The sequence below is a fragment of the Apteryx mantelli genome, chromosome 6 (assembly GCF_036417845.1).
Source record: "Apteryx mantelli isolate bAptMan1 chromosome 6, bAptMan1.hap1, whole genome shotgun sequence".
Classification (NCBI taxonomy): domain Eukaryota; kingdom Metazoa; phylum Chordata; class Aves; order Apterygiformes; family Apterygidae; genus Apteryx; species Apteryx mantelli.
Window position 1 is genome coordinate 28,679,510 of NC_089983.1, and position 17,346 is coordinate 28,696,855.

Below are 17,346 nucleotides of genomic sequence, written 5' to 3' on the forward strand. Positions count from 1 at the left end.
AACTCCACACACACACACACACACACTTTGCACAGCTCGACACATTTGTCAGCTCTTTGTTTTAGAAAGACGCCCTCCTCCCCATGCACCTGCTGCCCAGCAGAAAGAGCTCAGCACGAGCACTCTCTGAGAAAAAGAGCCTTAGGTTGACAACTGTGAATTAAAATACACCAAATAGCTTATAAGTACATGGTGGAGCATGACTAAATAATATATAAGGCTGGAGAGGAACAAGACCTCTCTCTCCCTGCAGTTTTCCCTTTCTTTCTTTTCTTCTGTATTAAAGTCATTCAGCCAGGCTCTGAACGCAGCAGCTGGAGGTGCTTGTACCCTGTCGCAGCTTGCCCTGTGCGCGTGCTCACACTGAATGGCAACACCGAGCTGCTGGGCTGTGGCGAGGCAGCTGTTAGGCTGAGGTGATACTGTGGATGGGCGCCTGCATCCTGCCGCTGTGTTCACCTCTCCCCCAGCAGCCGGTGGCAGCCACACAGCCCTGCTACCCCATGTGCTCCTGCCAGGAGAGCCTTTAACCATATTACATTATGAAGCGAGGTGTGACTGGTCATAAAAATATGTTTTGGTTAATAGCAATAGTTAGGGGTAAATCCAGTAAGTAAGGAGTAACACTGGTATTAGACTTACTTGTTCAGCTGCTGGGCACAAATGCCCACGTTGAGCAGCAGGTGCCACCGAGGCTGCCCTGCACACACGCCCCAGGGAGCACATTCATCTCCTGCTTCGTGTCGATGCTATGGCTCAAACACGGCCTGTACACTGCAGCGGCTAGCTCCACCACCCCAAAGCCGGCCCCTGCATTTCTGCCTTTGCCAGTGCCCCCCAGAACGTGTGCAAATATGCCTGCGGAGCCTCCTCTCCTTTGCAGCAGTAACTCAGCCAGAATACATCTGCTTTCCAACGCACACGCTGCTTACAGCTCATATGCTACCAGTGCTTGTGGCACAGCAATGATTTGCAAGGGTGCAAACTCATCCAGTGAGTTTTGACAAGCAAACAAGAAACATAAGAAACAAGCAATAAGAAATTAAAAACATAACAGCTATTTTGCTTCCAGCGTTTCAGCTGTTATCTACAGAAATGCTTTCTCAACTGATTTGCTACAATCACTACCACAAACAATAACATAAGAATGCTACAGTTCAAAATGGTTAACACGAAGCAGTTCTAGAAAAACTCATATTTAGCAATCAGCTAAAATCACTAATTTGCTGCATTTTTGCAGAGCCTGACAGATGCAACACAAAACAAAGAGATTCCTGCACTATGGTTAAGCAGAAGTCATTTGAGGAAGGAAACAGCTATAGACAGCTCACCGTTCTCTAAGATGTGCAAAATAGTAGGTACAATAAACCGAAAAATCTTCATTGCTTTACTCTTAATTTTATGGCTTAAGATTTGGCTGTCTTCTGATTTTCCTCTTGGCTGCAGTTTGAAACAGTTATTTAATATTTAATATTACAGTGCCACTTGAGACCAGTACTGTCCTAAATCTGTATGCTCAAAATGCAGCTCTGAAAGTCTTAAGAGCAAAATTTAGTAGTGCAGAAAAAAATGGAAGAGAAATACAGTACTAAATTTTGAAGCGATGAAATTTTATAAATAATAAAGCATGTTTATATAATTAGACCAGGAAAGATGCACAATGTAATAGGTGTATTGGTAATTTCTTCTAGGTTATGTAGCCTCTGTTTAATAGTTATGCAATTGTTCTCTTCTGACCACTTCAACGGCAACATGAAATAAACCTCTGATAAGGCCTCAGAGATCTATGAGCACCACCAAATCTTGCCCTACAAAGAGGCAGGGTGAGATATCATCTGAAAACACATGGGAAAGCACACAGAGAACCCAGACATCACTGCCAGGCACCCTTCCCTGTGCTTTGACTGACAGAACTAGCTTCATCCTTAAGCATGGGCTATGGACAGAAGCTGTACAAGCCTTTGAAAGAAAACAGGTCTTTCGAACCTGGACCTCTGCTCTCCTTTCTTGTAATCTCACAACCCCCAACAGCCACACTCTGTACCACTCTTTTCCAGTTCTAAAGGAACAAAAAATTAAAATCTTCCAAACTGCATCTGCTTTTCACCTAGTAATGCTGTCCTAGTTATGATGGCCACTATATATAAGCAAGGCAACATTGTGAGAGGTACTTACCTTCTTAAGACCAACTTGCTTTAGTTGTTTCTATTTTTTTTATGCTGAATGTTACTTTCCTGTAGCGTAATGTCATTTGCCTCGGACTAGTTTTTAGCCTGCTAAAGCATATGTTGATCTCTTATTTCTACTGATCTCTTTAGGAGTAGATTAGGTAGAAGAACTGTTTCTTGGTTTCTCTGAAGAAACTGCCCAACAACATAGCATCCTTAGAATTGTACAGCCCACACTGAGTTTGCACATAGCAGTCACGTCTTTGATATTATGAGGTTATAAATCAGTCCCCTGGGGAGGATTTCCCATTTCTTCATATTCTGTAACCTCCATTTCAGATGATGAAACTTGCTGTTTTCTAAGCAGTAGTAACAATGTTGTCATAGCTGAGAGAGGAGGATAAGCAAAGTTTATAAACTGTTCATTCAAACCTTGCTTTGTCCTTGATTTTATTTTCTCTTCTGCCTTTTGAAGAAGTGAGTTTACTTACAATCTTCTATGTTCTCCCCTTTCCCTACTTCCCAGCCACGATTTGTTGCATCACAACTTTAGAAAAAAACACCACCAGATACAAAGACTTGCAACAGATTTTTTTTCTTAAAAAAATAAAGTAAAATAATTTAGTATCTACCTTATCCTTCACTATTCCAAGCACACTGTAGAAACATGGCCAGGAAATTTTAACACCTTTCATGCAAAAATGCTCTCATCACAGCAGCAAGAGAACTTAAGAAGCCAGAACTCCAGCAAATTTGACAGGAAACATCATCCAACCAAACTCATTAGTTTAAAAGTACTTAAATAACTAAGCATAAGGAATAGCATTAAATATTTCAAAGCATAATTTCTGCAGCATCTTGTACTGAACATTTCCTGCCTGATAGTCCTAACTTCAGCCATTTTTAGGACATCATCCTAGAATACTTAACCTGCAAGTAACTGTGCTTACATGATGTGATGCAGAAAGCAATGCAGTGAAATGCCTGTAAGGAAAAAATATTTAACACTGTGGAAGCTAATTCTCCTCCGTAATTCTGTGTTTCCATGAACAGATACACAGAGTCCATGTATCTATAAAATGAAAGGTATTCAGATATAGTATAAAACTGTGTGACAACGTAAATGAGAGAGAGAAAAGAGGAAGAAAGATTTGCATGCCAATCATTCATTGCATGCTGCATATAAAACAAAAACTTACTGCCACTATACTTCAGAGAGCAAGGTATCTTGATACAGGTCAATTGTGACTAGCAACCTGTAAAGAAGAAGTCATACTCAAGTTTCTTTCTTGTGGCAGAGACTAGAACAGGGGAAGATAGCAAATGGTTTGGACTACTGAGTCTGCGTGGTTGTTACCTCCTGTGGAGAACAACCTGCCGTAAAAGGCATCCCCGGAGAGCTCCAGTAGGACCAAAACTGTGTGGATTTACAGTTGGCAAGCTCCATTTGCTAGTTCTAAGCATGCAGAACAGCTAACAACTCTGAAGGCAGCAAGAACAGAATACGGGCATCCTTGTAAATTAGGGTTTTGTTCACCTCTGTCAGTCTCTTTCTTTCTTAAATGAAAATAAGAGTAGAACTTTGTGGATATCTGCATTTACTGAAGAACCAAATATTTGTGTCTCACATGAGAATGGAGAATTTATTCTGAATCTGACAATAATTCTTCAGGAATAAATACTTGCTTGTGATGTGTTTCATAAAATTATTAGAGCCTCAGTGAATACATAAAAGCAATGAAAAGAGCAGAACATGTTGTGAAGGGGATGAAGAGAAATAAATGTTTTTGCTGTCTTCCCTTTCTTCTGTTCAGCTGTTGTACTTTTAAATCCAACACCACAGATGAAATAAAGAACTGACAAACACCATTAGGGTTTGCAATCTTCACTATTAACAAATAACAAATATTTTACACTGTATTTGCTATTACTTCTCCTTTGGCAAGAACTGTTTTATTATTAGAAAGTTACAGCTAAGAGAAATAACCTCCCCCAAATTTTAGCAGCAATAAAATATTTTTTAAATCCAGCATAATGGTAATTCAGAAACAAGAGATATCAGTATCTGAAATCTACCACACAGGAAAGATCAATATCAAAGACAAACACACTAACGAACGGTGAGGGAAAAAAAAAGCTTCAAGCAGAACAAGAGAGTTGAACCGGGAGAAGTCCCTGTACTGAAATCTCAGACGATCCTCCCCCAAACCATGAAGAGTCAGTTTTCAAGCCCTGTGAATCCCATCTACTAAGCATTAGAAGCTGTCTTGAAGTCTGTAGCATCCCAGACAGAGCCCTTGCATTCTTGGCTGTACATCCCCTACAGCTCTTTTGAAAAATCTCATGTCTGTCTATATGTTCTTTCACTTCCAAGCCAATTGTCTGCAATGTTTGGCAATTTCATTTAAAGCTGAGGCTGACAGAAGACAGTCAACCTCTTCCACAATCAAGAGCCAGACGCCTCAAGGTGCATTGACTGTAAGAAACAAACAGTTAGTGCAATCTTTGCAGCCTTCCCTTCGTTGTCTTTAATTGCTATATTGCGGCTGTAATTTTGAACTAGAGTTCACATTAACTAGAATTTAGGGAAGAATTATTTAATTTCCATAACATAATGATGAGCAAACACAAACCACAAGAGAAAGGAAGTTTAGTTAATTTATAACAACGTTCTTTAAGGCGCAATGATAATGTTAAGTGATGGTGTCTTTGCAGGACCAGCAGACGAGTTAATTTAAATTTATTGTGTTAAAAACTGTGTCACAAAAGGCAGAATGAACAGGGAATTCAAAGTTTTAAGTAATCCAATTTGAGGGAAGAGGGGAATTTCATAAGATGTGAAATGAAAAGTGCTTACAGCATAATCTAAAAATATGGTGAACATCATCTGAGGACACAGCATAGACATCTCTGCCTGTTTGCTCCAGCAGAGCAGCTAGGGAAGAGGGCCGGTGATTCCTGACATTTAACCCATGTTTTAATTTCCCCCTAATCCCATGTTTGGGCACAGAGACTTCCTGATGCCAGCTGGGGTGGAGGGAGGGTGGAAGAAAACCCAAAGACCATAGACCAGATTCACACAGGAGCATAGCCAATAAGGTAAGAAAGGGGAAGCTCCTAACATTGCCCAATTCTGGGGTCTGTTTCATACTGGCCCAGAAATAATTAGAATCTTTTTAGCAACATACTAGTGAGTTATACGGAGTTGTGAGTTATACGGAGTTGTGAGTTATACATCCACCCTCCCCTTCACCGGACAGTTCTTCTTTCTAATGCAGTGGGATAGCTGGGTAACAACAGTAGAGCCAGACCCAATATTTTACTAATCAAAATTGAGAAATAATTACAGGAAGAGTTTCTATAAAGGACATATGCATAGGAGCAGCTGTTCAATGAAAAAGCATTATTTCTCTCAGCCACCATTAACCTAGGTATTTGATGTCTGTGTAGAGCTGAGAGCAGGAAGAGATGCACTGAGAGCATCCCATGGCATCCCATGCCCTGCTTCCAAGTCCTCCCACCTTGCCAAGTCAGAATGGGCCTAGCTTCTGCAGCAATTCCTTTCCTTCTTCCCTCTACTGCACCAAAGTCTGAGCTTTCATGTTTGATGTAAGTCTTATCAATGCCTTCCCCATTTTTCCCTCCTGTTGCTCATATGCATACATATCTCCCTGCCCAGCCACAAGCAACACTATTCCAGCATGTTTATGTGACCATGCTATGACCCACATCAGAAAATTTGACTGAAAAGCACCCTATATTATTATGCAGAGTAACTTTTAATCCCAACAAGTATCCCGTGCTGCCTTGCTAAACAGCTGTATAGCCAGCTGTCTGGCACAGTGCAGTGCAAATGTGAAGGTCAAGGACAGAAGACGTCAGGGAAGCAGCCGTTACCGCTTCATATAGCGGCAACGCTAGCCCATGCTGCTAACCTACAGACTGAGCCAGCCTGTGCAAGTAAGCAACAGGCCAGTGAGAGAGCATCAGCACAAAAGTACATAACAAAAATGTAGAAGAACATATAATTAAGCTACTTAAGCCAGCCTTGCCACCAAAGAAATGTGAATAGTCCACAGCCTGAGAATACAGATGCTCAAATAGGCAAAACTGGAGGCATAAACCCACAGCAACTCACGTTGTAGCAGCCGGGTGTAACAGCACAGACTGTGCATTTGGAAGTGTGAGCGCTGAGCAAGCTGCAAATTGGAAAGGAAATACGTGCAAGATGTTTAGTCCTGATTCATCAGAGAGCAAGTGTTAGGGCAGAGTTAAAATTGCTTTCAGAGGCTCCACTGTGTACTTATGACTTTAAAATCAGGACAGCTTGTTATGACAACCATTAACTTATTCATGTGTCCAGCGTCTCAGGCTACAAATTCCTATATTTTATATAACTCAAGGCAACAAGTCTTAACCTCTTTCTCTTTAAGCAGGGAAACCATCAGTGAACTCAGCTCTGAATGACTTCATGTGAAAAAGAATATTTACACTAGATGAAAAAGCTTTATTGATACTCTTCTGCACTGGCTTAATATGCAGCTTAGAGAGAAACATAAATTCAAGTCAGTCTACTCTGATATCAGACAAAAGAATCAGAAATTTACAGAGCTATTTAGTGCTATTCTCAAGGAAAAACACCTCACCCTGATGTAAAATGGAGCAGGACTTCTTAGTTCAATATACCCATTCATGACTCCCTGTCTTTTTGCATACTGTTAGTTTTCCTGGCATACCAGTCTCAGCAGAGTTGCCTTATTCTCTTTTACCTTATACTGAGGCCTTGCGTTCTGGCACATCTCTCTCTGTTCCTCCTCTGGGAGGCTATTAGATGTAATACTCTGTTAAAAGAATAATAGGTCCTTGAGTGTATCAATCCCAGAGATGTAAATTATACAGTGCTATAATTGATAAAATAGCAGAACCTTACATGCTTACTATAGATATCAATTTCAAGATTATCTTTGCTACATGTTCTGCACTTCAGTTGCCTCTTGCTAGATGACTTCAATTAGAGTAACCTTTCTGGCCTCCATGACTCACCTCAACATCCCTACTACCTGGTTATAATAAATTCTTCTTGCTCTCCTGTGAAGGTCATGTTTTTCCTGCTCTAGAACAATTTCATAGATATGACCTCCCTTCACATCTCACTGAAAACCTGTGTCTTCCTTCTCCAAGTTGCCTCACAAATCTGACTCTGCCAACACCTCAGCTTATTCCCTTCTTCATCCTTTATTTCATAAATGCTATTTGCTTTCATGGGTCTTTTGTTCCCTCTCTCCATACTCCCATTTTAGCACGTACGATACCATACAGCTAGAGAAAGATTAGTCTTCACAACTGGTTTCCAAACTATGGATATACTCTGTTTGACAGCACAATACTGAATACTCTGTTTGTCCAAGTAAATACAACTCTCTCTTTAAATACAAATTACTGCTGAATTATTGTTCCAGGAGGACAATAACTTCCATGAAAGAAATATGAAACTCCTGTTTAATTACTTAGGGTGTGAAAAACTATTTTGAATATTCTGTTTTGAATATGCACCTTTTCATTTTCACTGAATATCTCCTGATTCTCACACTATGAGATAGGCAATTGCTGTTCTCCTCCCTTTATTTTTTTTATGCAAGTTAATATTTCTGCATGATTTTATCTTGTACTAAGGTGACCCTCTCCCTTCTTTTTCTTCCATTGTCTATCTCCTGCACCATCCTTTTAGTATCTATAGTCACTATACTTTTCATGTTATATTTAATGAATTCTTTTATTTAAAAATGGCAATGGAAGTGTTTAGTCTGCTCACACCAATCTAGACAGTACACTGGGGAGTTCATTGGTCACAGACAACCTAGCTCTACTGACTTCACCAGGAACAGTTCTATTCCTTTCAATGACAGCTTTGCCTGACTAACATAAGTGCTAACCTTTGTCACCATCCCCCTGCCTAACACTAATACTATCATTAAATCCGTATCATCTGACATGTGAATCTTCCCTCAAACATTTTGTAGAGTTTAAGGTTGCAAGAGACCAACTAGTGTGGTCTTAATCATATCCACAGTGCTCAGGGCCAGAAGCCTGGCTAGCTCGTGCCCAGGCTCTCTTTTACATCTGTAGGAAACATAGCTTCAAAAGACAGGATCTTCTGTTAACTCACCCCCCCCCTTTTCCCCCTCCAAGAAAGATTAATGTTTCTCAAATACTGAGAGGGCTGTATTGCAACTTGCCAGAATGGTGTTTTTATAGCCTGACACCAAGCATCTGTTGCATGCCTTACGTCAAAATGTGGCGGCACTAGCCCTGCTCAGGTAACAAGACTGTCCCAGCTTGAAGAGCCACATTTGGCAAGTTTTGTATCCATATCACCTGCCTGGAGCAGACCCTGGAGTGAATTATCCTTTGAATGAATTATTCTTTCAATAGTGTCTGCATTCCCTTTTGACAGGAGGTAGTAGCATCACTGCAGAAGGGAGCCCAGCAGCAAATCAGTATTCACGAAGCATAGACCATTGGGAACAAGACCCCTTGCGGCAAAACAGAGCAAGACAGTGAAGATGCACCCTGATTTTCTAGCTTTTTGCCATTGTGAAGGCAAAGATGCTTTTTTTTTAATTAAATGAAAGCTGCAAATTTCAATTTGCTATTTTTGGAAAGACACAACATTATGAGAATTATAACAGAAGAACCTCATAAGATTGGATAACAACAAGAATCCACTTTTGTCATCAGTTGTTCTTTCACTAGCATTTCTACCTTAGATCACACATTAGGTTTATGTGATCAAAAAACAAAGCAAGCAAGATTACCCCTCTTGATTTACAGGCCCTTTATGGCTATTTAAGAGTCACTAATTTATGTTATCTATATGGTAAACTATCTATAACAAATCTATATGGTATTAGGATTCACTGGAGACATGAAGTTTCCTTATCTTTCAATGGAAAGGTATGTATCGGTTACATGACATCCAGAAGAGAAATAAATAAATAAATAAATAACCCTTCCAAAACATCATTAAAGTAGTCTTTACTTCTGATAAAGGCTTATGCAACAGCTTGGTTTGCTACACAGCACATTACTGCCACTAAAACTGCTCTTCTCTTTAAAGAGCCAGAATGCCCCATCAGCTTTGGATCTACTGAACAGACCAGAGCAGCAGGGGAGAGATTCTGCCTCATATGCACTAGACAGTAGGGAGGAACAGCCTATCCTGCTCCATGGAAAACAACAGAGGAAACTGAAGAAAATTTTATAGTTCTACCACCGTTGAACAGCAGCTGTCATACAGTCTTGCCATGTCATGGCTAATTAACTATTAACTAGAACTTGTCTCCTTTGTGAAGACTGGTTTAAAAGACAAAAAGTCTAATCTCTGGGCTAAATTCAAATGTCAGCTTTCAGGTGGAGTTGTCCTAACTCCTGTCCATAACCCCTTACAAATTTCATTTCTCACAGTCCTGAGTTTGAGTCTTTGTTTTGTGGGGAGGCAATGTAGCGGGGGGCATCCTTTAAGGGAAGAAGAAACACATTTTAAGATTGGTAACTGGATAAGTGGTTTCAGTGGCCCCATCATTACAGTGAATGGCCACCTCAAGAGTTGTCAGATGCATATTCACTATCAGATCTACTCCATGTGCACATTAAATATACGCACATCAGTTGCATCAGCAGCAACTCATCTGTACTTGTGAGGTGAATCCTGCCCCCGGAGATTTAAAAAAACTTGGAAAATTAAGTTGTCTTGCCAGTGAGCAGCAAGATGGAGGGGGGGGGGGGAAAATCAACCAGATCCCAAATCAGCTTGAAATCAGAATACTAATTCTTTAGTCCACACTACCACAGAAGGCATTCCTGGCCTCCAGTATGTCTACACATCCTGCCAATTTACAAATTCAACATATCCCTGAAGCAGGCAACAACCTGAGAAGCTTCCTAGGAAGAAACCACAGGATCAAAGGAAGGACTCCAAGTCATCTTAAATGTCTGCAAATACAAAAAGCTGGACAGCCTATAGTGTTAGGTCACCTACAAGGAAGGTAAGTGTGCTCTGAAGATTTCTCTAGAGCAGCAGTGACACCCAAGTATGCCAGCTAAAGCAACCTAGAGCCAACTTCACCGTGCTCTAACAATACAATAATAGGGACAAGCAGCTAATCTGGTCTCCAGCAGCCCCTTAGAGATACTCCACAGAGTGTGGATGCAGGCTCACCTGCTAGAATGGATCCACCTGAGGAGGATTAGAAAGGGAAGGCACAACAGAGCCTGGATGCATAAGCACATGATCTGTTGCCTGTAGTTATTATAAAACTAAAACTGTTGCACTTGTGATAACAGCCCAGTTCCTTCCCATTTCAGACATATACTTTATATTCGCACTCAGAAGGCAGAATGACAGACACTTGCCCCAGAGCTAGTAGCACTGCTTTATAGACTCGTCCCCTTGTTCTCTTTTCTGATTATGAAATACCGCATAGTTCTCTACTGCTTGTCACACTAAGGCAGCTGAAAATCTGTATTGACAAATCAGAATTAAACGGATCCATAATAACATTTACCACATATTTTGGCTTGCATCTCAAAGATAATTGTATTCAGCAGTATTTTAGTGGCAGACTTAAGAGGGCCTGAGACTATTCAAAATTCAGAGCTAGAAGCTTTTCGACACCCATTTATTTTCAAGTGCTTTACTGCAACATAGAAAGCAATGCAACTGATTAATTCTTTTACGCACTTCGTTAAGATTTGTATCACCACAGTTCAGAATTTTCAAGAACCAAGCAGCTGTCTCACTTTTTTCCCTTGCACAGTTATTTTTCCACTACTGATTTGTAGGAGAGTATTATTCCGCTAGTCAAGAAAAACAATAAGGCCAAGAATTTGCAAACTATGCATAAAAATTTCACATGAATGTGTATGATAAGTGAAAAAAATATTTTGTGTGTGTATGCATATACACACACATACAGATAGATAAATATACATACACAAACATACAATCTCCCCAAAAGAAACGTGCACAAACACATTTTCACTTCCTTAGGAAAAGAGTATGTTCTGGCTAGGAAGCGAAAGAGTGACTCTGTTCTTTCTCCTACATCAAAAATAAAAGACACCCCACTTACAGACACTTTAGTATCCAAACTTCCTCTAGAGAAGATTAAAAAAAAAATCTTTAGCTCTTCGGTCTGCAGATTTCCATGTTTTCACATACAGCCTGTTGCATAAATTAAAAAAAAAAAATCTTTTGGCCCTATGTATCTGCCAGCTCCTCCTTGGAAACCATGTAAGTATCTCTAATAAGCAACTTACTTTCATCAACACAGCCAGAGGACAGGAAAGCTATGAGCCTGATGGCATTCCAAAGTCGCAGGCTGATAACTCAGGGCATCATAGGTTTTTTTTCCTTTGCTCCAGACAACAAAGTGGGGTACAACATGCTCATTCTTTTTACATTGTTTAGTCTTAAAAAAAAAAAAAAAAAAAAAAAGAGAGAGAGAGACACCTATGCACTGATGGTGTGACCAGCAGCAAAACACACTGACACAGGGAAGAACCTGGAAGTGTTTGGGAAATTACTACTTTGGCTTTCAGATACTGGGTACATTAACAAAAATATTCTTTGGTCCTAAATTCTACTTGGCAGTCAGAAAAGTCACTATTCATGGCCTTTTGAGCATTACACTCTCCCAGTCATCCCAGGCTTACCCTGAAATCCTTTCCCCATTCTCACTTTCAGTTTCTTCCCTAGCTTATTTCATGTCCAGAATTCCCATTCCACTATATTCAGATGCAATATGCCTCCTTGAAACATTTTTGGTAACTGTTCACTGGTTTTAATTAATGGCTAGACGCTAATTTTTTTAATACATTTCTGTGCTAGAACTGTGCCCCAGTACAGTCCTTAGAACATTTGGTCCAATTTATGTCACCTGTCTATAAACAGATTGATAGACCTCTGTGGAAATAACTTTTAGCCTTGTGTAGTACTGCAGATGCTCTCCATGAATAACACAGAAACAATGGCAGCTTCAGAAAACATTAAAGGTAATATCCTTTCTGTGTCTTCTCACATGCTGCATACTTATGGAGCAGAGCACAAGGTCTTTATCCTACTCTTACTAAGGAGAAAGAATGTCCTTCCTTGATGTCAGGCTGGGCCATGGGGGCAGAGAGGAAAAAACAAAAACAACAGAAATACATGGCAGTAAAAAAGTCATTCATACATACAGTTAACCTCTTTCTCTTCTCCTTTATGGATCCACATGGATCTGCCATGTGAGGAAAGTACAATAACTGCCGAAATTCCCACAGTGAAAGAAAAAGGCAGCAGACAAGTTATGCACAAACTCTCCCTTTTAGCTAACAACGTAAGCTATGTGCTTAAGCACACCTGAGCATCAGATTCTGAGACTGCACTAGGTTGATGCCTTTCTTAGTGAGTACAAAAAAATCCTGCTGCTAAATTCAACTTTGAGGCCAGAACAATCAAATCATTAAGAAACAATACATCTACTTGCTAGTAAAAATTCCTGAACACCCAATTTATTGTCTTTCTCAATCACACTGGATTATGAGTCACTACCTGGTGATATCATCTATTTCATGTTTTGTATAGACACTTACCAGCATAACATCTGAAACGTTAAGCAGGTACATCATACTATTGAAGTCTCACTGTTAATGGTCTCCCTATTAAGGGCTAGCAACTCCGATAATCAGATGAAAAAGCTCTCTGGGGTGATTCCTGGTTAAGGTCCCTGAAAAGTCATTTGTTTTTACCAAAAGATTGTTTTACAGGCAGTGTCTATAGACAAGAGATTTTTATTGCTGAATTTTTATTCATATAACCACCATCTGCTAATTCCCAGGACATCTGACGAAGGTTGGCAGGAAAGGAATTATTCCATTTTGCAAAAAACGTGTAGGTTTTGAAGTTTCTTTGCACTCTGTTTAGGACCAGAATTGAAATCACTTGAAAAGAAAAAAGAGAAAAAGAGGGGGAAGGGTAAGGAAACCGGAGAGAAATCTGTGATGAGAGGACTCTAGTGATTAAGTCGCTATTTTAGTCTGTTTGGGCCTGGATCCTGGGTGTCATTCATCCCAATCAAGTGCACTAATCACTGAGGTTCACTCCCAGCTTTTATCCTATTGAAGCTCCTCTACCTTACATAATAACCGAACTATCCATTTGGCAAGAAAGATAAGGCAGTTTGAACTGGTTTACATCCCTTCCTGCACAGCTGTCTTCTCCTTGGCATCACGGAAAAGCCATTCTGGACCTCAGGAACACTTGTTGGCAGTAAAATGAATTGTTTCCATGTTTTTAAAAAAAAAAAAAAAAAAAAAAAAAGAGCTGAAACTCTTTTTAAGCAGTTCCACATTTGCTATGGGTTCTGTCACTTTTTCTTTGCTCTAAACATACTGAAGTGAAGCACTGCACTTAGTGCCCCGAAGTAGGTGTATATGCACTTAACTGGACAACCATTTAACACCCACACTGAGGATATCCCTGACTTCTCAGTGTTATTTCAACTAACTGCCAACAACTGTATCCAGAATGCATGCTGGGGATGTCTGGTGGCACACACTGCACTGCCGGGAGGGCCATCAGAGCAATGCACACATGGTAGCACAGTAACATGTTCCCACAGCAGCCAGTACATACGGAGCTCGGAGGCAACTCCCACTGAACTTTGAGAACCACAAGTAAAGAGAATCCGAATAGCCACTTCTTAACTGGGCCACCTTGCTTCTTTTTGGAGCTCCAAGCGTTATCATTACCATTAAGTACACATACTGCAGTAATGCCCAATGACTCTCTCTAAATGAAGCTAGCACTTAATTCTGTCAGCATAAATTAACCATTTGTTACAGCTTGACCTCACTTTTCAATCTGCATTCATAGCTCTTATCCACACAAGTTTTCCGTAAAGTATGTCTCCAATGAGCAAATTCAGCACACACAACTTCCCTGAGGGAACTATGGGCAGAGATAAGCTTTTCCCCCAACTGGTCTCTGCATGCAGCTTTCTACGTTGAACTTGGCGAGAGAGCCTCATCAGCTTGGCCCTCGGGCTCTCAGGAAAAAGTCAGGAGTCCACCTCTAAGTCAGCCCGAACGCGGTGGCACTGATGCAAGAAAGTGAAATCTTTGACCTGACTTGCAGAAGCAGCCAAATAGACCCCTGAAATATGCCAGATCTAAACACTTAGAAAATTTTTTTTCAGATTCCATAGCTTTTCTTACAAGTTAAACAGACAAGCACATACATTAACAGCTACAGCCCTTGTAGGAAATTCATTAAGGTTGTCATTCCTTACTGATACCAAAAATAGTGAGTAACTCTAAGATCTCCAGCTGCTAGCAACAGGAAGACTGGGTTTATCCATAATCTTACCCTGCCTGGCTTTATTAAATATTAAATAGGGTGGATTTTAGCTGTAAATACCAAGGAAAGGAATTAAGAGTTCTGAAATTAAGTTTCTCTGCTTATTAAAGGACAATTACATTTAGACAATTTATCTGTTTTTGATATGAAAAAAGCACTCTAATTCTCTGAGCCAGAGACACAATATGCTTAACAATAACACCCCTCATTTTGCCCCTATTCAGTTCTTAGCTGAATATAAATAACAATTGCTACTGGAATAATGTTTTATCTGTGGCTTGGCTTTATAAAAAATGCCTAAATGCATTATTTATTCAAGATCAAATTACGGACCTTTCTGTATGGCTCCACAGGAACATAATGTTTAAGGAAGTACTTAGGAAACCTATACAAAGAATGAGTATAAAATAAACTCAGAAAATCAGTATGAATGATGCAACGGTATATTGTAGGAGAAAAATATATATCTGCTAGTCCACAGCGTCTTTGGGATTTCTTCATTTGCAATTTCTTAATGAAAACATTAAATAATTGTTAGGAATCAATAAAAAAGATAAAACAAGATTAAAAATAACTAATATTTAGTTCCTATTTCAAATAATACTTCCTCACTGTCTGCTGCCATTTCTACCTAACACCTCTTTCCCAGCTAACAAAAAGTGTAATTAAGTTTTAAGCCAGCAATAACATGACTACTTGACCAACTGGGTGCAATAAAGCCAATGCTTGTTTATGGCCTCAGCAATATTTGCCAAGTCTCTTGATTTGGAGCATGTAAATCTTGCCTCTAAATGCATGACCTTCCATATCAAAGGAACAACATTACAGCTGTGCTAGAGGGCAGAGTCTTGGAATTAATGGGTCTTTCAGAGAAAATAGAGTTCTTCTTTGTGTTTTGTTATAAATTCAATGTCTATCAGTTCCCATTTAAAAAATCATAGTAGGTGAAAAATAACTTCCTAAAGAAAGTGTAAGTGCTTTTAGCTTCTCAGAATTAAGTGCAACCAAGGAAAAGTGCTAGTAAGTGGGACAAGCCTAAGAGGAAAACAGGAAAGGGATTTAATGACCAACCCAGTTGGCTTTTATCTTTATTCTTCCATTTCAGATTTCTCCCAAATTGCATAGTTGAAGATTATGATGGACAGACAGTTTCCCACTGTTATATCAGGTTATTTTTCTCAAAGAATCAGGCTGGTATCCTGACAATATAGAATCATAACCACCTGACTTCAGAAAAGTTTTTCCATCATTGAAAGGACATGAAAATACAATTTGAATTCTTCAGGAAAAAGAGGATTGTTTACTCAGTCAAGAAGTTGTTTTCTACCAATTTCTACTTTTTTTTTTTTTTTTAACCAATCCACAAAAACACCAGTTAGGGACAAAGGGAAAAACTGATGAAGACACAGGGTCAAAAACACTCAGAAAAAGAATGCAAATTCTTACATGCTCTCACAGAACTTCGTAAGAGTACTGGGCTTTTCCTGGTTGCGTCTTTGTCGAAACCAGCGCTGAATACTGCGTACATCCCAGTCCAGCTGCTTGGAGAGACCCTCCAGCCTCTTCTCATCTGGATGCTACAGAACAAAAGAATGACAATTATTTCTTTCTCCATTAAAATAACTCCACTTTAAATTTAGAACCACTGTAACCATCTGCTATGATTTAGACGTTACCTGTCAGACACATGGATACATAGAAACAAAACGGTTTTCACAGAAATCTCTGCTGGCAAACCCATATCAAAACATGCGTACAGTGACTACTATTAACACGTAAGGACTACATATGCTGCAATACTGTACTACTGGCTATTACTAATAAGAGACTTACAGGGGATAACAGGGAACAAAACCTTGCATGAAACTTGGAAAGTAGTGATAAGTAGGGATTAAATGCCATATGTTTCTCAAGCAACAGGGCTTACAAAATCCCCCTTATGTGCTTTGTCTGTTCCATCCTCCTGCATAGGTATTTTTGTCCTATTGACAGTTCCAGTAGTGAAGATTATTTGACTGACATGGAAAGAAGAGGATATATCCCATGTTTCTGCATGTTAATGTTACAGAATGAGGTTATTAAAGTGACAACTTCAAAAGGAAAATCACCTTGGCAACAGGGAGACAGAAGTTTTTTCTATAAAATTAGCTACACACAGTTATTCTCAAGAGCAGCGAATGTGGAACTCTCATTCCCTTAGAGCAGCAGTGCTCTGCAAATTAGTGCAGAGGTATGACAAAAGAAAATTAAACTATCCTCGATTTGAGTACTATACAGAGAAGAACGGTACAGGCCACATTTCCAATCGCACAGCAGTTCTGCATATACAATACTGCTTGAGGACTATTTAGATATTTCTCCAGCTCACATTTTTTTTTAAAGAAACAGGAAAAGTCTTTGGACGATCTGGTTTCTGGAGGATTAACTTTATTTCTGTAAATCAGTTAGATATAGTGAATGAGACACAAGAGCTGCCACAATAAAGACATTGTTATAAGTTTTCTTTCTACACCCCCCTAAGAGTCTATGGATTAATAAATTTGCAGTAAAATCTTCGTCAGGCTGCAGTTTGACATATCAGTCTCCAGGGAAAAAGACAGGAAGGGAAGTGAAAAGGATGAGATAGGAAAAGGGGGAAGTATTTCCCCTCCCTTCTCATGAAAATATTTTTAGTTAACCAAAGTAGTCACTTGTTTTTCAATGGAAGATTAAGAAAAGTCACGCTCTGTGACTTTAGATAAATAACTGATGTAGCTATTGGGAGCTTAACTAGACAGAATT

General features: G+C 39.6%; 1 protein-coding gene across 1 annotated transcript in view; it reads right to left on the reverse strand.

Moving 5' to 3' along the window:
* The window catches only part of CERS6 (ceramide synthase 6), a 139,039-nt gene that overhangs the window by 72,754 nt on the left and 48,939 nt on the right, over window positions 1–17,346 (reverse strand). Inside the window, exon 3 of the mRNA XM_067298538.1 lies at window positions 16,012–16,142. Within this exon, the coding sequence (XP_067154639.1) occupies window positions 16,012–16,142 (131 nt within the window). The remainder of the gene's footprint in view (window positions 1–16,011; window positions 16,143–17,346) is intronic.